Source organism: Petromyzon marinus, chromosome 28 (genome assembly GCF_048934315.1).
Source record: "Petromyzon marinus isolate PM22_M1 ecotype Great Lakes invasive population chromosome 28, UKy_Petmar_22M1.pri1.0, whole genome shotgun sequence".
In the NCBI taxonomy this organism is placed as follows: Eukaryota; Metazoa; Chordata; class Hyperoartia; order Petromyzontiformes; family Petromyzontidae; genus Petromyzon; species Petromyzon marinus.
The window spans coordinates 4,124,640-4,150,222 of record NC_133694.1 but is presented as its reverse complement, the minus strand read 5'-3'; the positions used below and the strand labels follow the sequence as shown (position 1 = coordinate 4,150,222).

Below are 25,583 nucleotides of genomic sequence, written 5' to 3'. Positions count from 1 at the left end.
CAATCCATACGGTTTACCCCGTATTCTTGTACGGGGAATGTTGAGTTTTCAGGTCCATACGGCGTGCTGCCGTTTCCATATGGGCAAAAAATACGTTTGTGTCTATTTATTTGTGTTTCTCCCCTGTGCTGGGAATTTCTAGGATAAACGTTGAGATTTATAAGGGCACGCGTTGACCAATAAGGTGTGGATCGGTCTGTAATAAGGTAGGGCACTGATAAGGGGCTGATATGTATGAAGTGCCGATCATTCGGATGACAGATCCAGTAATAAGTGTCGACTTCTGCATTATCGGGGCTGTGGTAGGGGTGTTAATAAAACATGCACGTTTAATTGTTGTATGTGAATGTGCGTAAACAGGAGTGGTTACGTGAGTACTAGCTGGCTGGATTAATACAAACATACCATCAATAACAGCTGCGCGAAGGCACACCATTCGTGCCGTTATCAAACCGCGAGTCGCAACGCTAGAAGATAAGCCATGTTCCCACCTCGCCGTGCGTGATAGAATTCAGAATGAAGCAGTCCTATTGATTGATGATGCGGCACACATTGGGTTCACTCCAGCCACTCGCTCACGGGCGGTCTGTCGCCTCCTTGTCACTCCTGTGTCGCTACTATCATGGTTATCGTGAAAAGTCGCTCGTAGAGTCGCCACCACACACTACGTTGACGACTCGTCCACACTGTGTTCAACCACCACCGTACAACACTCAGACTCAGAATCTGTATTTATCCGGGAAGAAATCAGATCAGCTATGAAGCTCTTTTTTCACAAATGTCCAGTAGCAGGAGCGGAGTTGGGGGGGGCGGTACGGAGAGGTGGGCAATGCCCCCCCCCCCCAAACTGGATGCCTTTATTAATCTATTTTCAGTCGTTTACAAATGAGATTAAACGTGAATTAACTAATTACATGCATCCGCGATTCCTCGTGCGAAAAGCGCCCCCCTGCCCCCCCCAAATATAGAAGTCAAACTTCACCTAAGTCCTGTAGACTCACACATTTCCTATAGTCTCACACATGTCCAGTAGTCTCACACATGTCCAGTAGCCTCATACATGTCCAGTAGTCTCACACATGTCCTGTAGTGTCACACGTGTCCTGTAATCTCACACATGTCCTGTAGTCTCACACATATCCAGTAGTCTCACACGTGTCCAGTAGACTCACACATGTCCAGTAGTCTCACACGTGTCCTGTAATCTCACACATGCCCTGTAGTCTCACACGTGTCCAGTAGTCTCACACATGTCCTGTAGTGTCACACGTGTCCAGTAGACTCACACATGTCCTGTGGTCTCACACGTGTCCAGTAGTCTCACACATGTCCAGGAGTCTCACATATGTCCTGTAGTCTAACACATGTCCTGTAGTCTCACATGTGTTCCGTAGTCTCACACGTGTCCAGTAGTCTCACACATGTCCTGTAGTTTCACACATGTCCAGTAGTCTCGCACATTTCCAGTAGTCTGACACATGTCCTGTAATCTCACACATGTCCTGTAGTCTCACACGTGTCCAGTAGACTCACACGTTTCCAGTTGTCCCACACATGTCCAGTAGTCTCACACGTGTCCTGTAATCTCACACATGTCCTGTAGTCTCAAACATATCCAGTAAATATCACACATGTCCAGTAGTCTCACACATGTCCTGTAGTGTCACACATGTCCTGTAGTCTCACACATGTCCAGTAGTTTACACATGTCCTGTAATCTCACACATGTCCAGTAGGCTCACACATGTCCCGTAGTGTCACACGTGTCCAGTAGTCTCACACGTGTCCAGTAGCCTCACACATGTCCAGCAGTCTCACACATGTCCTGTAGTGTCACACGTGTCCTGCAATCTCACACATGTCCTGTAGTCTCACACATATCCAGTAGTCTCACACGTGTCCTGTAATCTCACACATATCCAGTAGTCTCACACGTGTCCTGTAATCTCACACATGTCCTGTACTGTCACACGTGTCCTGTAATCTCACACATGTCCAGTAGACTCACACATGTCCAGTAGTCTCACACGTGTCCTGTAATCTCACACATGCCCTGTAGTCTCACACGTGTCCAGTAGTCTCACACATGTCCTGTAGTGTCACACGTGTCCAGTAGACTCACACATGTCCTGTAGTTTCACACATGTCCAGTAGGCTCGCACATTTCCAGTAGTCTGACACATGTCCTGTAATCTCACACATGTCCTGTAGTCTCACACGTGTCCCGTAGTCTCACACGTGTCCAGTTGTCCCACACATGTCCAGTAGGCTCACACGTGTCCTGTAATCTCACACATGTCCTGTAGTCTCAAACATATCCAGTAAATATCACACGTGTCCAGTAGTCTCGCACATGTCCAGTAGTCTCACACATGTCCTGTAGTGTCACACATGTCCTGTAGTCTCACACATGTCCAGTAGACTCACACATGTCCCGTAGTGTCACACGTGTCCAGTAGTCTCACACGTGTCCTGTAGTCCCACACATGTCCAGTAGACTCGCACATATCCAATAGTCTCACATGTGTCCAGTAGTCTCACACATGTCCAGTGGTCTCACACGTGTCCTGTAATCTCACACATGTCCTGTAGTCTCACAAATGTCCTGTAGACTCACACGTATCCAGTAGTCTCACACATGTTCTGTAGTCTCACACATGTCCAGTAGTCTCACACATGTCCAGTAGTCTCACACATGTCCAGTAGTCTCACACGTATCCTGTAGGCTCACACGTGTCCCGTAGTGTTACACATGTCCTGTAGTCTCACACATGTCCAGTAGTCTCACACGTGTCCAGTAGCCTCACACGTGTCCAGTAGACTCACACGTGTCCAGTAGTCTCACACGTGTCCAGTAGTCTCACACGTGTCCAGTAGACTCACACGTGTCCTGTAGTCTCACACGTGTCCTGTAGTCTCACACATGTCCAGTAGTCTCACAAATGTCCTGTAGTCTCACACATGTCCAGTAGTCTCACACATGCCCTGTAGCCTCACACGTGTCCAGTAGCCTCACACGTGTCCAGTAGACTCACACGTGTCCAGTAGTCTCACACGTGTCCAGTAGTCTCACACATGTCCAGTAGTCTCACACGTGTCCAGTAGACTCACTCGTGTCCTGTAGTCTCACACGTGTCCTGTAGCCTCACACATGTCCAGTAGTCTCACAAATGTCCTGTAGTCTCACACATGTCCAGTAGTCTCACACATGCCCTGTAGTCTCACACGTGTCCAGTAATCTCACACATGTCCTGTAGTGTCACACGTGTCCAGTAGACTCACACATGTCCTGTAGTTTCACACATGTCCAGTAGGCTCGCACATTTCCAGTAGTCTGACACATGTCCTGTAATCTCACACATGTCCTGTAGTCTCACACGTGTCCCGTAGTCTCACACGTGTCCAGTTGTCCCACACATGTCCAGTAGTCTCACACGTGTCCTGTAATCTCACACATGTCCTGTAGTTTCAAACATATCCAGTAAATATCACACGTGTCCAGTAGTCTCGCACATGTCCAGTAGTCTCACACATGTCCTGTAGTGTCACACATGTCCTGTAGTCTCACACATGTCCAGTAGTCTCACACATGTCCTGTAATCTCACACATGTCCAGTAGACTCACACATGTCCCGTAGTGTCACACGTGTCCAGTAGTCTCACACGTGTCCTGTAGTCCCACACATGTCCAGTAGACTCGCACATGTCCTGTAGTGTCACACGTGTCCTGTAATCTCACACATGTCCTGTAGTCTCACACATATCCAATAGACTCACATGTGTCCAGTAGTCTCACACATGTCCAGTAGTCTCACACGTGTCCTGTAATCTCACACATGTCCTGTAGTCTCACAAATGTCCTGTAGTCTCATACGTATCCAGTAGTCTCACACATGTTCTGTAGTGTCACACGTGTCCAGTAGTCTCACACATGTCCAGTAGTCTCACACATGTCCAGTAGTCTCACACATGTCCAGTAGTCTCACACGTGTCCTGTAGTGTTACACATGTCCTGTAGTCTCACACATGTCCAGTAGTCTCACACATGTCCTGTAGTCTCACACGTGTCTAGTAGTCTAACACATGTCCCGTTGTCTCACACGTGTCCTGTAGTGTCACACGTGTCCAGTAGTGTCACACATGTCCAGTAGTCTCACACGTGTCCAGTAGCCTCACACGTGTCCAGTAGACTCACACGTGTCCAGTAGTCTCACACGTGTCCAGTAGTCTCACACATATCCAGTAGTCTCACACGTGTCCAGTAGCCTCACACGTGTCCTGTAGTCTCACACGTGTCCTGTAGTCTCACACATGTCCAGTAGTCTCACAAATGTCCTGTAGTCTCACACATGTCCAGTAGTCTCACACATGTCCAGTAGCCTCACACGTGTCCAGTAGTCTCACACATGTCCTGTAGTCTCACACGTGTCCAGTAGTCTCACACGTGTCCAGTAGTCTCACACATGTCCTGTAGTCTCACACATGTCCAGTAGTCTCACACATGTCCAATAGCCTCACACGTGTCCAGTAGTCTCACACGTGTCCAGTAGCCTCACACGTGTCCAGTAGTCTCACACGTGTCCAGTAGTCTCACACATGTCCAATAGTCTCACACGTGTCCAGTAGTCTCACACTAGTCCAGTAGTTTCACACTAGTCCAGTAGTCACACACGTGTCCAGTAGTCTCACACTAGTCCAGTAGTCTCACACTAGTCCAGTAGTCTCACACATGTCCAGTAGTCTAACACATGTCCCGTAGTCTCACACTAGTCCAGTAGACTCACACGTGTCCAGTAGTCTCACACATGTCCAGTAGCCTCGCACGTGTCCAGTAGTTCTCACACGTGTCCAGTAGTCTCACACGTGTCCAGTAGTCTCACACGTGTCCAGTAGTTCTCACACGTGTCCAGTAGTCTCACACGTGTCCAGTAGGTCTCACACGTGTCCAGTAGTCTCACACGTGTCCAGTAGTCTCACACGTGTCCTGTAGTCTCACACATGTCCAGTAGTCTCACACATGTCCAATAGTCTCACACGTGTCCAGTAGTCTCACACGTGTCCAGTAGCCTCACACGTGTCCAGTAGTCTCACACGTGTCCAGTAGTCTCACACATGTCCAATAGTCTCACACGTGTCCAGTAGTCTCACACTAGTCCAGTAGTTTCACACTAGTCCAGTAGTCACACACGTGTCCAGTAGTCTCACACTAGTCCAGTAGTCTCACACTAGTCCAGTAGTCTCACACATGTCCAGTAGTCTAACACATGTCCCGTAGTCTCACACTAGTCCAGTAGACTCACACGTGTCCAGTAGTCTCACACATGTCCAGTAGCCTCGCACGTGTCCAGTAGTTCTCACACGTGTCCAGTAGTCTCACACGTGTCCAGTAGTCTCACACGTGTCCAGTAGTTCTCACACGTGTCCAGTAGTCTCACACGTGTCCAGTAGGTCTCACACGTGTCCAGTAGTCTCACACGTGTCCAGTAGTCTCACACGTGTCCTGTAGTCTCACACGTGTCCAGTAGTCTCACACGTGTCCTGTAGTCTCACACGTGTCCTGTAGACTCACACGTGTCCAGTAGACTCACACGTGTCCAGTAGTCTCACACGTGTCCAGTAGTCTCACACGTGTCCAGTAGACTCACACGTGTCCTGTAGTCTCACACGTGTCCAGTAGTCTCACACGTGTCCAGTAGTCTCACACGTGTCCTGTACTCTCACACGTGTCCTGTAGTCACAGCAACTCTGTGGGTCACACCAGCAACTTTTCTTTACGCTTCATTCCTCACACACACACACATCTTCAAACTTTTGGAATTCCGTCACATCGCATATTTCAACAGTTCTTAACAAACCTTTGTTTAATTAATAATAATTAAAACACCTGTGCACAAAGCTTGCATGTCAGGCCGCCTATCAGGGCTGAATTTCTCATTCGAAATTTTCCGGAACGCTGCTCGGCTGGCTGGGAGTAAGGATCATTGGCCTAAGGCACTACAACGAGAGTACAAGCTCCGTAATAATAGCAATACGATCCCCTTTATCACGGAACCATATATTCCTATAATTCAGGAGAATAAAAAAAATCCTTCGAAGAAAACTAAATAAGCTGATGTGGATTTGATTAGGTGCCAAAATAATTTCCGCAACGGCGTTCCGGATTTTTCAGGCCGAAATTCAGCGCTGCCTGCGAAGGTGCTGTATGTGGCTGGCCGCTTGGCGTTTTTTGCACGATTTCTTTTCAACCATAACTTATATATACACATACACCGTCATCATTATTATAAATCATACGACTGCGGAATTGCCACGTTTAATTACTCGCTCGGCGGTTTTGTTACAGAGACCCCGCCCCACCTACCCCGCCTCCCCCGCCTCCCCCCCACCTCCCCTACCCCACCTCCCCCACCTCCTCCCCCACCTCCCCCACCTCCTCCCCCACCTCCCCCGCCTCCTCCCCCACCTCCCCCGCCTCCCATACTCCACCTCCCCCACCTCCCCCACCTCCTCCCCCACCTCCCCCGCCTCCCCTACCCCACCTCCCCTACCTCCTCCCCCACCTCCTCCCCCACCTCCCCCACCTCCCCTACCCCACCTCCCCTACCTCCTCCCCCACCTCCTCCCCACCTCCCCCACCTCCCCCGCCTCCCCTACCCCACCTCCCCACCTCCCCCACCCCACCTCCCCCACCCCACCTCCCCCACCTCCTCCACCCCACCTCCCCCACCCCACCTCCCTCACCTCCCCCACCCCACCTCCCCCGCCTCCCCCGAGGCCGCTGGAGCAGAGGGATGAGAGGGGGGCTGGGGGGGGGGTCCGGCTATAAGAAGGAACGGATGGGGGATCTGCCCATGAAAACCCGACTTGGTTTTCTTTAATGAGTGGGGACTTGAATGGGCCGTAGAGGAACGTGAAAGGATGTCATTGTGCCCAACGCAATCACCGTCTTTGTGAGCCGAGTAAGGTGACACTCGTCAACGACTGCCCATTCAACTAGCCCCCCCCCACCTCCTCCTCCCACACGTACACACACACACACCACCACCACACATTCCCCCGTATAGTCTTTGTACAGCCTGCCGCAGCAAACGCTGTTAGTGAACAGGTATTAAGGGGCGATGTTGTGGCCAGCACTGCGCTCCTTCGGCCACCTTTGTCTCTCCAGCGCTGATGCGTTGCACGCCGCAACCAGTACTCACTTATGGCTGAGTCGACCTAGGGGGGGGGGAGGGGTCGTGCACAACCGGTACGGATATCGCTCGCCGCTGGCGGTAGCTGTGGCTCAGGGATTATGATCCGGATGGCCGGGTTTGTGGCGCGGTGCGCTAACCAGTGCCGGATTATCCTCGTAGAATAAGTAGCTACACACGCTACGGGCCCCGCGCTTTCAAGGGCCCCACGCTAAATGCTTTCAAGCTATCAATTCAGGTGTATTGATTCTATAGCACTATACTGCCTTCAACTTATATGAACGACTGGGTGTTTACGGTTAGTCATTTGTCGTATTATCTGACTGTATAGCAAATCAAAAAATACAATTACATTACTGCGCAAGTTTTAAATTAGTCTTCTTTGGTTCTTTCGGTAAAGTCACGTAGAATGAGAATAAAATAATAAATTGATAAATAACTTTTAACATAGCTATTTCTGTGACCAGTCACAAGCTAATCAATCAGCCTTTTCAATGCTAAATTTTATGCTAATTCCTTCGTCAAGGCTCTTTGTTCCTCTCACACAGCTTAAAAGCCGTGATCTGAACGTGGCTCTCTCACTCCAGCGCTGTCCTACCAGACAGTCTCGCTCCCTTCACCTGATGAAGGCCGCTTGTGTTGTGGCCGAAACGTCGTGAGAATATTATTGTGTTATTTTATCAATTTATTATTTTATTCTCATTCTACGCGACTTTACCGAAAGAACCAAAGAAGATGAATCATTGCAGTCACGAAAGCTTTAAATCGAATTTTAAATTAGTGTTTTAATATTTACGTGTTTTTTTTTTATTTAGGGCCCCTTTATAACATTTGCTACAGGCCCCGCACTGGCTTAATCCGGCACTGAGTGCGCTAACCACTGTGCCACCCCTCGCACGCCGTCCCACACAACACGGCGAGGAGAGACAGCCGCCGTTCACCACGACGTGCCGGCCACGCCGCCGCAGTGCTTGTGCCAGGCTAGGTGCACTTTGAGGCGACGTGAAGTGTCCAAGGCTCGCCGGCAGGAGATACCCGTCAGACGCACCACCCGTGCTACCCGCTGTGCCACCTCCGCTGCGTTTTAGCCGCCCGTTGTTGTGAGCGTCGCTCCTCCGTTGTTGCTGGAGGGCGACTGCCTCCAACTGCCCAGTAGCAGCGTCCTTAACGAGCCTCCTCCACAGAAGCCGATCTTGACACGGCCGTTACCAGTCATCCGAATGTCTAATCAGCTTCACATCCTCCGATACCACATCAGCCCATCATCTCGAGCCCATGCCACACCCGTTTAGCCCCCCTCTATCTGGTCACACATAAGGCACTTGCTTGGGCATGCGGTGGATGGCCATTCGGGCTACATGACCCAGCCAATGCAGCCTCACCACTGATAGCACTGCGTCAAATAATCTGTGAGCTGGAGAGCGGTTGTGCCGCGGTGGAGAGATGTTAACTCCCTCGCGTGGTATACAGGAAGTCGTGGGTTTGATTCTGACCCTGACACCTGCTGTATATTTGGAGTTTGCGTGTCTCTCCCTCCCCGTGGTCGCGTGGATTTTTGTCCGGTCCTCCGGTTTTCCCTGCACATTTAGAACCAACATCACGCGTTTAGAGTATTTGGTTGCTCTACATTTCCACGTGAAAAGCCACTTCGTTGAGCAATCATCTGTGGCCAGGTCGCTTCTGAAAAAGAGCTATATACCGCTCAGTGGGCCTTACCTAAAAATAGGTTAGTTTATAATCCAGCCTCATTCAACGCATGATGGGTCGCAGGCAGAACAACTCGGCGCCGATATTGCTGTGAAGGGGTCCGTATTTCGCCAACAGAGAAGAAAATGGCATGACCGTGGTCAAGAAGATCCTGAGTTTTGTGTGGTGCGGTGCGATAGGCCATGCTGGTAACTTCCTCCGGTGAAAATCCATATATTGTCACTGTGTGACTGTAGCTGGCTTTCTAGTGATTCCCACGAATACAAAAACAGTCCAGCTGTATGTTATGTTGGTCGACAAATTGTGTTTTTTACACCTTTAAAATGGCAGCAGTTGTGTGTGCATTATGACAAAGGTCCCATGGGCTCCTGTATACCTGGGAATGGAATGAGTAGTGAATGAATAATAAGATATACGATTGAAAATCAGGCGAATTTATTCACATTGCTCATTCTGTAGCAACGGAAACATTTCAGTTAATCAGATTGATAAAAAAAAACTAAATCTAAATAACTCGCAACAAATCTTGTTAAAACAAACAACAATAATATTGAGCATAATCAACACAGGTATATATTTTAACATCATCAGTTTCATGATGATGATGGTAGTACTTCTGATGATCGTGGCACTGCTGATGATGATCCTTCTAATTGTGTACAGTGAGGGGAAAAAGGTATTTGATCCCCTGCTGATTGTGTACGTTTGCCAACTTACAAAGAAATTATCAGTCTATAATTTTAATGGTAAGTTTATTTGAGCAGTGAGAGACTGAATAACAACAACAAAATCCAGAAAAACGCATGTCACAAATGTTATAAATTGATTTGCATTTTAATGAGGGAAATAAGTATTTGACCCCCTTTCAATCAGAAAGATTTCTGGCTCCCAGGTGTCTTTCATACATGTAACGAGCTGAGATTAGGAGCACTCTTAAAGGGAGTGCTCCTAATCTCAGCTTGTTACCTGTATAAAAGACACCTGTCCACAGAAGCAATCAATCAATCAGATTCCAAAGTCTCCACCATGGCCAAGACCAAAGAGCTCTCCAAGAATGTCAGGGACAAGATTGTAGACCTACACAAGGCTGGAATGGGCTACAAGACCATTGCCAAGCAGCTTGGTGAGAAGGTGACAACAGTTGGTGCGATTATTCGCAAATGGAAGAAACACAAAAGAACTGTCAATCTCCCTCGGCCTGGGGCTCCATGCAAGTCTCACCTCGTGGAGTTGCAATGATCATGAGAACGGTGAGGAATCAGCCCAGAATTACACGGGAGGGTCTTGTCAATTATCTCAAGGCAGCTGGGACCATAGTCACCAAGAAAACAATTGGTAACACACTACGCCGTGAATGACTGAAATCCTGCAGCGCCCGCAAGGCCCCCCTGCTCAAGAAAGCACATATACATGCCCGTCTGAAGTTTGCCAATGAACATCTGAATGATTCAGAGGACAACTGGGTGAAAGTGTTGTGGTCAGATGAGACCAAAATGGAGCTCTTTGGCATCAACTCAACTCGCCGTGTTTGGAGGAGGAGGAATGCTGCCGATGACCCCAAGAACTCCATCCCCACCGTCAAACATGGAGGTGGAAACATTATGCTTTGGGGGTACTCTTTGGTTCTATTGGGTAAAGTCACGTAGGTAAAAAATAAAATAACAAAAATCACGACGTTTCAGCCACAACACAAGCGGCCTTCATCAGGTGAAGGGACGAGACTGTCTGGAGGACAGTGCTGGAGTGAAAAAAGCCACGCTCAGATCACGACCTTTAAGCTGTGTGAGAAGAAACAAAGCGCCTTGACAAAGGAATTAGCATAGAATTTAGCATTGAAATGGCTGAGTGATTAGCTTGTGACTGGTCACAGAAATGGTTATGTTAAAGTTAAAGCATACACATCCGCAAAGGCACCCCTTGACAAAGGAATTAGCATAGAATTTAGCATTGAAATAGCTGAGTGATTAGCTTGTAACTGGTCACAGAAATAGCTATGTTAAAGTCAGAGCATATACATTCACCGAGGCACCTAGTACAAATCAAACAGGAGAATTTACCTACGTGACTTTACCCAATAGAACCAAAGAGTATGGATCCTTGCAGTCACGAAAGCTTTAAATCTAGAAATGCTTTGGGGGTGTTTTTTCTGCTAAGGGGACAGGATAACTTCACCGCATCAAAGGGACGATGGACGGGGCCATGTACCATCAAATCTTGGTTGAGAACCTCCTTCCCTCAGCCAGGGCATTGAAAATGGGTCGTGGATGGGTATTCCAGCATGACAATGACCCAAAATACACGGCCAAGGCAACAAAGGAGTGGCTCAAGAAGAAGCACATTAAGGTCCTGGAGTGGCCTAGCCAGTTTCCAGACCTTAATCCCATAGAAAATATGTGAAGGGAGCTGAAGGTTCGAGTTGCCAAACGTCAGCCTCGAAACCTTAATGACTTGGAGAAGATCTGTAAAGAGGAGTGGGACAAAATCCCTCCCGAGATGTGTGCAAACCTGGTGGCCAACTACAAGAAACATCTGACCTCTGTGATTCCCAACAAGGGTTTTGCCACCAAGTACTAAGTCTTGTTTTGCAGATGGGTCAAATACTTATTTGCCTCATTAAAATGCAAATCAATTTATAACATTTTTGACATGCGTTTTTCTAGATTTTGTTGTTGTTATTCTGGTCTCTCACTGTTCAAATAAACCTACCATTAAAATTATAGACAGATCATTTATTTGACAGTGGGCAAACGTACAAAATCAGCAGGGGATCAAATACTGTTTATCCCCTCACTGTACATATATCCCTTTCGCTCATTCATTTACCGAGAGAGAAATAAAACTTCACCGAGTCTGAAGGCTATCTCAGGAGGGTCCTGCATCGCGATGTTTGGAGAATGCCTCCTTAATGAGTGCTTTTCCATGCAGGCAAAAAACGAGAGTAATGCAAAATCAAAACCCACCACTCATACGAGGGGTGTAACACTTAATAAAAATCGATGTAAAATGACCACATCGGCAACCCACTTGCTGTACAGCCATTGTAATAGCACCACCACCGAGTTGTGCTGTGGGAGGGCATCACGCACCCCCAATGGCCCCATCGCTGTGCGAGCCACCAATCCCGGTCTCCAAGTCACCAAAACCACCAAAGTCACAAAGATCCCCGTATAGCCTTAACAGACTGTTGGGGCAAGTGCTGTTCGCGAATAGCACCTATGATGGCCAGCACCACGTCCAGCCGCCTTTGTCTCCCATAGTGGCAATGTTTATGCACTGTACCAGGTACTTATTTGAGGCCGAGTCGACCTAGGAGATGCCCAGGACCGGTTTCAATAATCGTCGCTGGTGTTGGCCATGAGCGTGATTTGAACTCTGGTAGCCGGGTTCGCAGTGCAGCTTACAAACCGCTGCGTCACCCCTCCCAACACCAAAACCACTTCAAAAACCACTACAAAAACCACTACAAAAACCACTACGCCCCCCCCCCCCGTCCCCGCCGCAGATCTTGCTCTGCCCGACCACCGCCCCCCCATCTCTAGCCCCGCCCACAAACCCTCCCTATATAGCCACTTGTCACGGCAGCTCTCTCGCCTGTTTCAGCAGTTTCCCTGCAGTGATCGTCTCACCTGTTGACGGTCGCTTGTGTTGAGATCGAAACGTCGTGATCTATTTTTTGTTTCTTCTACCTATGTGACTTTACCGAAAGAACCAAAGAGTATACACTACCATTACTCTAATAACATCGCGGATGTGACTGTATGGTGCCGGCCTGGAAGGGCCGTGCCATTCGATGTTCCTACATCGTGGACAGCATCGTGTGAGTGGCTGTAACACCAGCCCTAGCGTGGACAGCACCGTGTGGGTGGCTGTGTGTAACACCAGCCCTAGCGTGGACAGTACCGTGTGGGTGGCTGTGTGTGACACCAGCCCTAGCGGGGACAGCACCGTGTGGGGTGGCTGTGTGTAATACAGCCCTAGCGTGGACAGCACCGTGTGGGTGGCTGTGTGTAATACAGCCCTAGCGTGGACAGCACCGTGTGGGTGGCTGTGTGTAGTACCAGCCCTAGCGTGGACAGCACCGTGTGGGTGGCTGTGTGTGACACCAGCCCTAGCATGGACAGCACCGTGTGGGTGGCTGTGTGTAACACCAGCCCAAGCATGGACAGCACCATGTGGGTGGCTGTGTGTAACACCAGCCCTAGCGTGGACAGCACCGTGTGGGTGGCTGTGTGTAATACAGCCCTAGCGGGGCTTGGCGAGCACCGGGATAGTGCGGGCACCACGCGCAGCGTGTGGTGGGGTGCTCCCACGAGGGGGAGTGGGTGAGCGTCAGCCCAGGGGCAAGGTTGCCCCAGGCCATGGCACTCTGGTTGACCCCGTAGACACGTGATCCGGAGTGTCCACACAAGGGGCACCAGGTGGGGGGGCTAGTGGGTGATCACGTGTCCGAGGAGAGCTCTTGAGAAGGATCGAGAGGGAACGAGAATGCTCGAGAAGGCGGGCGGGGCCGAGGGCGGAGCGGCCTCGACCGTAGGGGGATGTAAGGCGGGTTCCTGAGAGGGACCGGGGTTGCTGCATTCTACAAGCTGGAAGCTCAACACCTGGAAGCGGGAAGCTCTACACCTGGAAGCGGGAAGCTCAACATCTACAAGCGGGAAGCTCAACACCTGGAAGCGGGAAGCTCTACACCTGGAAGCGGGAAGCTCTACACCTGGAAGCGGGAAGCTCTACACCTGCAAGTGGGAAGCTCAACATCTGGAAGCTGGAAGCTCTACACCTATAAGCTGGAAGCTCTACACCTATAAGCTGGAAGCTCAACATCTGGAAGTGGGAAGCTCAACATCTACAAGCGGGAAGCTCAACATCTACAAGCTGGAAGCTCAACATCTACAAGCTGGAAGCTCAACATCTACAAGCTGGAAGCTCAACATCTACAATCAGGAAGCTCAACATCTACAAGCTGGAAGCTCTACGTCTCAAGCTGAAGCTCTTCGTCCTACGAGGCAACCACGTGGTCGGAGACCCGAGTGAGGGTCCGACCCTTCGTAGCAGTAACTCCTCTGTACAGTGTAGTTAGCTGGGTGGTCACCACCCTAGGCTGTGTCTGGTAAAGGGGCAGTTATCCCTTTGTGTTACAATAAATGTGTTGCCTCTAAAAGGAACAACGTCTGCGACTCATTTTGACCGACTACATTACCATCACAACCACCACTACCAAACCCACCACCATCTACCATCATAATCTTTACAATCACCACCATCACGACCACCACCATCTAACATTCAGTCATAGGCGGCATACATTTGCACATGTCACATCACAACCTTCTTTGTACCCTTAGGCATCGTCACTGCAACAAATATCATATGACAAACACCACCACCACCTCCTCCACCACCACCACCACAATAATGACCTTGACCAACCCCATCACTCCCAAAAACCACCACGACCACACACATTGCAATCATTGATCACGACCACCACCAACTACACAACTAAGACCACGACCACCACCACAATTACAATTACCACCATAATTGCCACCACCAAAATCATGACCACTACCACAATCAAGACCACTACTATCACCACCACTACCACAACCACCACTACACCAACACAACGGCAACCACTAACCAACAACAACAACTGCCATTCGCCACTAAGTGGCGGTGACGTCACCACGACGCTTGTGCCAGGCTATGTGCACTGTGAGGCCACGTGAAGCAATGGGCGCAGGTGTGAGAGTCACCTCTGGTGCTTCGTTCTCTGAGACTTCTTAGCGTTGTGACTTCCCCGTAAATGTGGGAGTCCCGGTGTTCACAGTGAGCCCTCTCCGTGTTGCGAGCTCTGCGTCGGTGCCGTGCGAGTGCCTGCTTCGTGCGCCCAAGAGGAGGGAGGAGGAGGGAGGAGGAGGGAGGAGGAGGTGGAGGAGGAAATCCCGCTATCGGCGGCACCACTACCACCTGTAGTAGCAGCAGCAGCGGCGGCGGCGTCTAGAAAAGTGTCCACAGCGCAGCAAATAGCAAATGTGATGGCGACAGCAGCGGCAGCACAGAGATCGGCAGCGAGGGAGGAGGTGCAGAGCGGGATGCTGACCGGGCAGGGGCCGGTCCGCCTCGGGCTGGTGGCGGAGGCTCGATCCCGCATCCACACGGAGCCCTTCCGCTCTGGGTTCACGCTGGTGGGGAGCAACGAACTGGGCAGTGTGGCGAAAGGGGAGATCTTCAACCAGTGCGTGGCGGAGAGAGAAGAGGCGTTCACGGAGCGCGACGTAATGCGCCTCATGACCCAGATCCTGGACGGCGCCGCCTTCCTGCATCGCTAGAGCGATGTGCATCTCAACCTCAAGGACGGCAACGCTGTGGTGGGCAGTGCCGTGGGGGGAGGGCCAATTTAAATTGGCCTTTCCCCCTCATGGCATTTGTAACCACCACAGCGGCCAAATGGGGGCTCTGGAGGGGTGCGAGGGGCTGGTAACCCCTTCACCTTCAATTGATCACCACTAAACCACGAATGAAACATTTATTTCATAAGCTTGTGCCGGAGGCTCAGGCGTCTGTGACATCTCCTGGCCAAACGCCATTTGGTGGAGCCAGGAGACTGAATCCTTCTCCTCGAGGCTCTTCCAGAAACAATAAAAACACTTACCACCACCCAATAAACGCGCAACGTCGGGCGAACATTGGCACGCCGTTTGGAACCGTTGGCCTAACGTTGGCCCAACGTTCCACGTTTACTGAACACTACAACCCAGATGTGTGCATCTAAGTCAGAGCAGCCTGCGGTGTTCGAGTCGCGGTGTGTTTGGCAAATGGCTCGGCATCACCAGGCAAAGAGACAAGGGAACGCGATTGGCGACGGATCCCGTAAGATGCCGAGCGAACGGATGTGCGAGACAACGGGCTGACTGCCTTCGCACCTAATCTGGAGGATGTGATGAGAAGGTTCACGAATGATGTCACCGTGCAGGGGTGGTGGGGGGGGCGGGAATAGATGACGAGAGAGGGTGCCCAGCAGTTTGCCAGAGGAAGAACGTGAGAAGAGCAACCACACCTGTCAACCCTTCATCAGTGCCCTACCCTTATCATGGACCAATTCAGACCGTATTGGTCACCCCGTGCCCTTATAAATCTCAACGTTCATCCTACAAAGTCCCATCGCAAGGGAGAAACACAAACAAACAGACAAAAAAAATGTTGTTGCCCGTATTAAAACGGCTGTACACCGTATGGACCTGAAAACTCAATTTCCCTGTACATGAATACGGCTAAACCGTCTAGCTTGACAGCTATGGGCAACGGTCTCCCGGAGTTGTAGAAGCAACGAGATGGGCCAGAGCAGATGGAACATCGGTCGGAAGACATTCGTGATGGTCACAAATCAAACTGTTATTGAACCAAAGTGATATGAACGAGGAGTAGAGTGGGGAGGAGGAGCGAGGAGGAAAGAGGAAAGAGGGAGATTTAGAAGTAGAATAAGGAATAGGAGGAGGATGGGGGCGGGGGGGGTATGGAGGAGGATTAGACGCAGAATAAAAGAGGAGAGGAGGATGACTAGAAAGAGGAAGAAGAGGAAGGAAGATGTGTAATAAGAGGAGGAGAAAAGAGGGTGGTGGTGGTGCAAGGGGGATGAGGAGTAGAATCTGGAGTATGCGGTGCAAGCAGTACGAGTCGGAGAAGGAGGAGAAATAAAATGAGCAGCGGGGGTGGAGTAGGAGGAAAGAGGAAGGAAGAGAGGAAGCCCAGACCAGATCCCATCCCTCTTTGTTTCTCCCCCCCCCACCCCGTACTACCTCCACGCCCCCGCCGGCCTCTCTGCCACCGTCTCCAGCGTCACCAGCGGGAGCGGCGTCGCGCGTCGCGTACGATGGTCATCTCGATCCAGTAGCGGAAGCGGGCGATGCTGCTGTATACGCCGGGGTAGCGTGAATCTGCGCAGCTGTTCCCCCACGACACGACCCCAAACAGGCGGCCGCCGCACACCAGAGGACCCCCGGAATCTCCCTGCCGGAAGGGAATGGGGGGGTGGTGAGGGGTGGGGGGGGGGTCGCGGGGCACAGCAGCAGCAACAACAGCAACCGTGGCGGTGCCTGTCGGTGCAACCGCACCTGGCACGAGTCCTTGCCGCCGGACCTGTAGCCGGCACACACCATGCTGTGGGTGATGAGGCCGTTGTAGGCGAGCGTGGAGTTGCACTGAGCGCTGGGCACGAGCGGGACACGGACGGCGCGGAGACGGTCGGCGGTGGCTCGGCCCAGGCTGGACGTGAGGCCCCAGCCGGAGACGCGGCACAGCGTGCCGGGGCCGGGCCACGAGCCCGGCTCCGCGAGCCCTACGGTGCCCACGAAGGCGTTGAGGGTGGCCGGGCGGTTGAGCTTCGGAAGGGTGGGTGGGGGGGGAGAGGGATTGAGTGGGGGGGGGGGGGCAGAGGTGGTGACGGCGGTGGCGCGGGGGGAAAGGGTGGAGTGGCGGTGGGGGTGACGTGCGGGGTGACGTGCGGGGTGACGTGCGGGGTGACGTGCGGGGTGACGTGCGGGGTGACGTGCGGGGTGAGACGCGGGGTGACAGGTGGGGTGAGGTGTGGGGGCGAGTGAGATGTGCAGTGATTAAGTGAGCGGTGAAACAGACGCCGGTGTGAAAGATGAAGCTGATGACGATGTCGTTGACGATGTTGAAGCCGGCTTGGTTGACGAGGTGGAGGACGCCACCTTGAGGAGCATGATGTCGTTGTCCTCTGTGCGCGAGTTGTAGAAGGGGTGCGGGATGGTCCGCACCGCGCGGAAGAACTGCTCGCGCCCCTCCAATTTGGAAATGGAACTTTCCCCAAGCACCACGCGTATGATGGGCAGCCTGTACCATCGCACGAATTGAGATGGGTGCGGGGGGTGGGGGTCAGCTGTGAGCACTCTGCGCTACGAACCCGGCGTCACGAGTTCGACTCCCGCTCACGGCCAACACCAGTCACGATTATTTGAACCGATCCAGGGCCTCCCCTAGATTGACTCAGCCTCAAATGAGTACCTATTGCGGTGTGCAAACTTCGTCACTAGGGAGGCAAAGGCGGCCGGGCGTGGTGCTGGCGATCCGCCCCATCGTGCGCCGTGCCGGCCTTCACAGGCGCAGCTCCAATGCCGGATTATCCTAGCAGCAAAAGTAGCGACACGTGTAGTAGTAGCTGCACTCGTGTAGCATTACCCACACGTGGTGTAGTAGCTACGGGCCCCGCACTTTCAAGGGCCCCGCGCTAAACGCTTTCAAGCTATCAATTCCGGTTCAGCGATTCTGCACTTGCTCTATTACTATAGTACTATACCGCCTTTAAACTTTTATGAACGACTGGGTGTTTAAGGTTATCGATTTGTCGTATTATCTAGCTGTATAGCAAATGAAATAATACAATTACTTTACGATGCAAGTAAAAAATGTGTGTTTTAAAATTTATGTTTTTTTTCTATTTAGAGCCCATTTATAACATACGCTACCCTGCACTAGCTTAATCCAGCACTGCGCAGCTCGCAAACAACATTTGCCCCTACCGTCTTTTAAAGGCTATACAGGGGGATATTTTGTCTTTGTTCAGCATCGCGGGGGGAGCATTGAGAGAGGCAGGAGCGCTTGCATTGAAAGAGTCCCTGCGATCAATGTAGCTGGCGCACAATGGGTCCATGGAGCACGAGAGGGCCTGGGAGGGCTGCAGGGTCTCCAATCGAAGACCCGAGCGACGGGGCCTTAATTACAGATGAAAGGCAATGACTCTGGTAGAGAATGAAAGATGGGGAGAGAGGGAGTGGGTGGGCTGAGTGAGAAGGGAGTCGGTTAGGTGGAGGAGAGTGAGAGTTGTGGGGGGGGGCGAGTGAGTGAGCGAGAGTTGTGGGGGGGGCGAGTGAGTGAGAGTTGTGGGGGGGGGCGAGTGAGGGAGAGTTGAGGGGGGGGGGCGAGTGAGTGAGTGAGAGTTGTGGGGGGGGCGAGTGAGTGAGGGAGAGTTGTGGGGGGGGTGAGTGAGTGAGAGTTGTGGGGGGGGGCGAGTGAGTGAGAGTTGTGGGGGGGGCGAGTGAGTGAGGGAGAGTTGTGGGGGGGGGCGAGTGAGTGAGTGAGAGTTGTGGGGGGGGGGCGAGTGAGTGAGGGAGAGTTGTGGGGGGGGGAGCGAGTGAGTGAGTGAGAGTTGTGGGGGGGGGCGAGTGAGTGAGTGAGAGTTGTGGGGGGGGGGGCGAGTGAGTGAGGGAGAGTTGTGGGGGGGGGAGCGAGTGAGTGAGAGTTGTGGGGGGGGCGAGTGAGTGAGTGAGAGTTGTGGGGGGGGGGCGAGTGAGTGAGGGAGAGTTGTGGGGGGGGGAGCGAGTGAGTGAGAGTTGTGGGGGGGGCGATTGAGTGAGAGTTGTGGGGTGGGGGGCGAGTGAGTGAGTAAGAGTTGTGGGGGGGGGCGAGTGAGTGAGTGAGAGTTGGGGGGGGGCTAGCGAGTGAGAGTTGTGGGGGGGGGGCGAGTGAGTGAGTGAGAGTTGTGGGGGGGGGCGAGTGAGTGAGTGAGAGTTGTGGGGTGTGGATGACAGGGGTGTGGGCACGCGAGTGAGTGAACGAGGCAGCACGTACCGCAGGTTGCAATGCGCCGCCGTCACCACCCACTGCCGTCCCACCAAGGAGCCCCCACAGAAGTGGGAGCCTCGGGGCCGCTGCAGCGACGCCTGGTACTTGATGGAGTAGGGAGGCACCTCGTAGCCCCCCACGATGCGAGGCGAGCCCGGGCGCGGTGTCCCGACGGCCAGGGCGGGTGGGCACACGCAGGTACACACGGCTGCCCACAGGGCATCACTCGGGGTCAACCGAGGGCTGCGAGTGAGATCACGAGGGGGGGGGGTGGTGGGGGCCCCACGTTGGTGGAGCAGTGGGGGGCTGCTGCTGCCCCCCCCCCACCCACCCCTGCATTGCCATTGCAAAATCGGAACGTCCCAGTGAGTGCTGGGCAGTTGCGTTGCTGTGGATGTTCATATTTGGCGGCACGACCTAATTGTATAGTTAAAGGTCCGACGACAAAATAAGTAACATTTAAAAAAATACTTTTTAAAAAACACGCTTTAATGAAATGTACCGTACTAGTAATGTCAGAACTCCACGACTCCAGGAAGTGGCCCCGAAGCTTGGCCACAGCGTAAGGGGCCCGTGGTGATTTACAGCCAACGTCAGTTGAGCGTGGACAATAAGACCCAAGCCGAAACATCTAACATATAAAAAATTACGTTTAAAAATATATATTTTTTATGATAGAATATATTATTGTCATCAGTATGACATACGTATACCAAGTTTGCAGTCGATACCATATTGGGAAGTGGGTTAAAATTTAGTTACAAGATTGGAGGATACAACAACAGACAGAGTTAAATGATAAAGCGTGTAATAATAAAAAGGTTTGATGCGTTTCATCATAGTGGCAGGGACGGCCTCAAGTTATGGCATTGCATTAAGCCTCGTTAATAATCAATTACATATCCCCATCAATTTGTCTCCCGCGGAGTGTGACGCTAAAGCCCAGGCAAAGCACTTTTTACCCGTTAGAACGCACCGTTAGATCGCGCAAAATATATGTGTCGTTTATATATTTTACGCGATCTAACTCAAAATAATCCTGTATTATGGATGATATTGGTCGTGAAAGCCTACGTGTTAAACTTCCACCGTGTGTGTTGCTACTCAGCAGTTGCGCTCAAGCACAATTAACAAAACAACCTCACAAAAAATTTTATTTTACCAGGTAAGGCCCACTGAGCTATACAGCTGTTATCTTTCTTCAGAAGCGACCTGTTCACAAATGATAGCTCAACCAAGTGGCTCATCATCACGTGGAAGTTTATAGCAGCCAAATTACTCTAAACGCGTGTTGTTGTTGTTGATTCTAAATGTGGAGGGAAAACCCGGAGGACCCGGAGAAAAATCCACACCTCCACCGATAAAGAGAGGGACACGCAAACTCCAAATATAGAGGGATCAGGGTCTGGATCGTACCCACGACCTCCTGTATACCAGGCGAGGTAGTTAACATCTCACCACGTGGCGCCCGAATTCGCCAATAACACCACGGCCTTAAAAAGAAATAAATATGTAATAGCCGACGTTTCGGGCAAAGGCCCTTCAAAACACTTCTTTACATCACAGATGGATATTCTCCTATGAAGAAGGGCCATATCCTGAAACGTCGTCCACTGCAGTCTGCGCTCCATCAGCGGAGGAGGAACAGGAAAACGACACGAACTCTCTCTCTCTCGTGAAGCCTTCTCATCGTGGCGACGTTTAGGCCATGAACGAACTGCCATCATCATACGCAAGATGAGAATCGTCTATGGGCGATGCAAGTCTATGGGACAAAGTTAGTCTATGGGCGATGCAAGTCTATGGGCGATGTAAGTCTATGGGCGATGTAAGTCTCGGGGCGATGTAAGTCTATGGGCGATGTAAGTCTATGGGCGATGCAAGTCTATGGGACAAAGTTAGTCTATGGGCGATGCAAGTCTATGGGCGATGTAAGTCTATGGGCGATGCAAATCTATGGGCGATGTTAGTCTATGGGCGATTAAAGTCTAGGGGCGATGTAAGTCTAGGGGCGATGTAAGTCTATGGGACAAAGTTAGTCTATGGGCGATGCAAGTCTATGGGCGATGTAAGTCTATGGGCGATGTAAGTCTATGGGCGATGTAAGTCTATGGGCGATGTAAGTCTATGGGACAAAGTTAGTCTATGGGCGATGCAAGTCTATGGGCGATGTAAGTCTATGGGCGATGTTAGTTTATGGGCGATTAATCGCCCCTAGACTTTAAAGTCTAGGGGCGATGTAAGTCTATGGGCGATGTAAGTCTATGGGCGATGTTAGTCTATGGGTGATGTTAGTCTATGGGCGATGTAAGTCTATGTCAGTGGTTCTTCTTCACCCTGGGTTGCACGCACCCCCTGAGGGTGCGAGACATGGCCAGATTGCTTTCGAAGTTAACACAAATTGAGCACAGGCGCGCAAGTACAACTACTTTGTTTCATCAAACCTCTGTGTATTTATTAACATTATACATTTTATACGAATGAGAACCAAGGGGGTGCAAGACTGCAGTAAAGGTTAAGATCCACTACTGGTCTATGTGCAATGTTAGTATACAGCCAATGTTAGTCTATGTGCAATGTTAGTGTACAGCCAATGTTAATCTATGTGCAATGTTAGTCTATGTGCAATGTTAGTATACAGCCAATGTTAATCTATGTGCAATGTTAGTATACAGCCAATGTTAGTCTATGGGCAATGTTAGTATACAGCCAATGTTAGTCTATGGGCAACGTTACTATACGGCCAATGTTAGTCTATGTGCAATGTTAGTATACAGCCAATGTTAGTATACAGCCAATGTTAGTTTATGTGCAACGTTAGTATACAGCCAATGTTAGTATATGGGCAATGTTAGTATACAGCCAATGTTAGTCTATGTGCAACGTTAGTATACAGCCAATGTTAGTATATGGGCAATGTTAGTATATGGGCAACGTTAGTATATGGGCAACGTTAGTATATGGGCAACGTTAGTGTACAGCCAATGTTAGTATATGCACAATGTTAGTATACAGCCAATGTTAGTATATGGGCAATATTAGTATACAGCCAATGTTAGTCTATGTGCAACGTTAGTATACAGCCAATGTTTGTATATGGGCAATGTTAGTATATAGGCAATGTTAGTATATGGGCAATGTTAGTATATGGGCAATGTTAGTGTACAGCCAATGTTAGTCTATGGGCAATGTTAGTATACAGCCAATGTTTGTATATGGGCAATGTTAGTATACAGCCAATGTTAGTCTATGGGCAATGTTAGTATACAGCCAATGTTAGGCTATGGACAATGTTAGTATACAGCCAATGTTAGGCTATGGACAATATTAGTGTACAGCCAATGTTAGGCTATGGACAATGTTAGTATATATCCAATGTTAGTCTATGTGCAACGTTAGTATACAGCCAATGTTAGTCTATGGGCAATGTTAGTATACAGCCAATGTTAATCTATAGGCAATGTTAGTATACAGTCAATGTTAGTCTATGGACAATGTTAGTATACAGCCAATGTTAGTTTATAGGGGCAATGTTAGTATACAGCCAATGTTAGTCTATGGGCAATGTTAGTATACAGCCAATGTTTGTATATGGGCAATGTTAGTATACAGCCAATGTTAGGCTATGGGCAATGTTAGTGTACAGCCAATGTTAATCTATGGGCAATGTTAGTATACAGCCAATGTTAATCTATGAGCAATGTTAGTATACTGCCAATGTTAATCTATGGACAATGTTAGGTCATGGACGATATATAGTAAACCACCGTAGCCTACTTCCAGCGATGGAGGAATCAGAACAAAACTTCACCAACTCAGCCTCTCGCTATCCCATCGCTAGCAGCAGACACCGACGTTGGCCTTCAGCTCATGAACATCACGCGCAAGAAGAACAGCAGCAGCAGCAGCGAGCGAGCGAGCAAGGCAGAAAGTAAAAGTCAACGCGTGGTCTGAAACCGACCTGCCACGGACAGCATCGCGGTCGCCGTCACTTCCATTGTGCGCTGGGCAGGCTGTTCACCTCCACCTCACGTGTAATGTAATGGCCGTGGTGATGTGTTTCTTAATTAATCATAGACGCGTGCACACCAGACACACACACACACACGCGCGCGCTCCGTTCAATGGTGTGAAGCCGGGTTGCGTCGTCTCGCCTGACGGGGGTTAGCGGTGGGGGCTCTTTACCTGCACCCCCCCCAGACCCAGGACACCTAGCGAGCGTCGAGTTCACCTGTGCGGGGTGACGTCACACGCAACCAGCACGCGTGTGTGACGTCACACGCAGCTCGCCAAAGGTGCCCCCCCCCCTTACTTTAACAAGGCGGTGGGGGGGGGGCAAGTGTTGGTTAGCGAGCACCTATTATGAAGGACGACGCGACACACGAGAGGGTGGGTTATCACCCCCCAACGCCGATGTTTAACATACATTGATGGCCGAGTCGACCTAGGGGAGACCCAGGACCGGTTTCAGATAATCGTCACTGACGGTGGTGGTGGCCGTGAATCGGGACTCGGAACTCGGGTCGCCGGGTTCGTAGCGCGGCGCGCTACCCGCTACACTACCGCTCCCCGCAGTCACACACACACACAGACACACACGCGCGCATATAATACCTTTTCATCATAATAGCCTAATAGCCCACGGGGCCAAAGCATACATTGGTGGTGGACTGGTGGTGATTACGCACGCGTGTAATCCAGCACTGTGGAGGCAACGAGGCGTTGGTTCAAGTGAAACTCCCCTCCCGTGAGCGTTGATGTGCCAAACCCTGGCTCGCCAGGACACGGCAGCAGAGCAAAACATGTTGGACTCCCGTCTCTATGGGATGCATGTTGATGTCGTGACGTGGAATGAGTCACTGTAGCGCGTGCCGCTGGGAGATTGGTAGACAATTGAATCAGGGGTAACAGCAGCCCGTTCTACCAGTTGGACTTGTGGGCGAGGCACGGAGCCCTCTGGGGGATCCGGAGGGGGTGCGGTGGCCGAGGGCGGAGCCTGGCCACGCTGGGCAGGATAAAAGGCGAGCTCCGACTCACACTCAGGGCTGCTGCGATCTGGAGTGGAACTTGCTGTGCCCTCGTCGGTATGATCTGCACCCTTTTCATGCTGTGGGTCTGGCAGCATGTTGGCTGTCCTGACCCGGTGGGAAGTTATCCCCCTATAGGCTGTGAAGGCCGGAATAAAAGAGAGAAAGTACCTCCCACTGTCTGTGAATGAGTATACTACACATATATGTTGACCTTCCGTGCCCTACGTAGCCAACCGTGCTAATCGGAGGTGCGGGGGCAGGATAACAAGGTAAACGCACAAAGCGGTTCTAAAGCAATGAGTTTTCAATCCAGATTGAAAAGTGCGTCGCTCCAGTGGCTTCCCAATATCGGGAGAGCGTTCCAGACGGCCGCAGAAGCGCATCTGAAAGCCTGCCACATGGTGATCGTTTTTGTTCGATGGCCAGCCAAAAGCCACTGCGAGGATGACCAGAGTTCGGGAACAGAATTCTATCAACGGTTTATGCTCTTTGACGAGATCGGCGAAGTACTGTGGTTCATTTGCTGTAAGCACTTTGGGTGTAATGAGTGCGGGATGGAGTGTCCCCCCCCCCCCCCCTTGCACGCGTGGGGTTTTTTTCCTGGGTGCTCCAGTTTCCTCTGGCATGTTAACCACTCGTTAATTAGACCTCAATGTGTAGGAGAACCGCAGAACTTTGGAAACTGTTGGCACCAGCTCATCATGTGGCTGTCTTCCCCGCTCGTCTGTGCTTTCCTTGCACATTTGAGTTATTCTCTCTCTCTGAGAGTGAGCGATTGCTGTGTGGTGGCACGTTACGAGTTTACATGATTGTTATTATAATGACCAACATGGATTAAATAAGTGTTTAAGCCACTGATTTAAAATGGCACTGGGTTGGTGGAAAAGGGGTACGACCTGGGTGATGTTGACGATAACCCTGGCTGGGCATTTTCCATTTAGATTTAAACAATAAAATCATGAATTCCTCAAAATTGACAATCCACATTCGACGTCTTCAAGGTTTAATAGTAAACACATTATATTCTTGGTTCTTTCGGTAAAGTCACGTTGAAGGGAAACAATAAAATAAT

At 50.9% G+C, this 25,583-nt stretch overlaps 1 protein-coding gene across 1 annotated transcript; it reads right to left on the bottom strand.

Moving 5' to 3' along the window:
* Positions 1-9,315: 9,315 nt before the first annotated feature.
* LOC116938368 (trypsin-3-like) lies at positions 9,316-25,376 on the bottom strand. Its single transcript, XM_032945485.2, has 5 exons — positions 23,443-25,376; positions 19,488-19,689; positions 17,612-17,753; positions 17,012-17,278; positions 9,316-16,907 (listed from the first exon to the last, which is right to left on the bottom strand). Exons 1-5 carry the CDS (start codon positions 23,477-23,479, stop codon positions 16,737-16,739), a joined length of 819 nt encoding a protein of 272 aa, XP_032801376.1. The 5' UTR covers positions 23,480-25,376; the 3' UTR covers positions 9,316-16,736.
* Between the last annotated feature and the right edge of the window lie 207 nt (positions 25,377-25,583).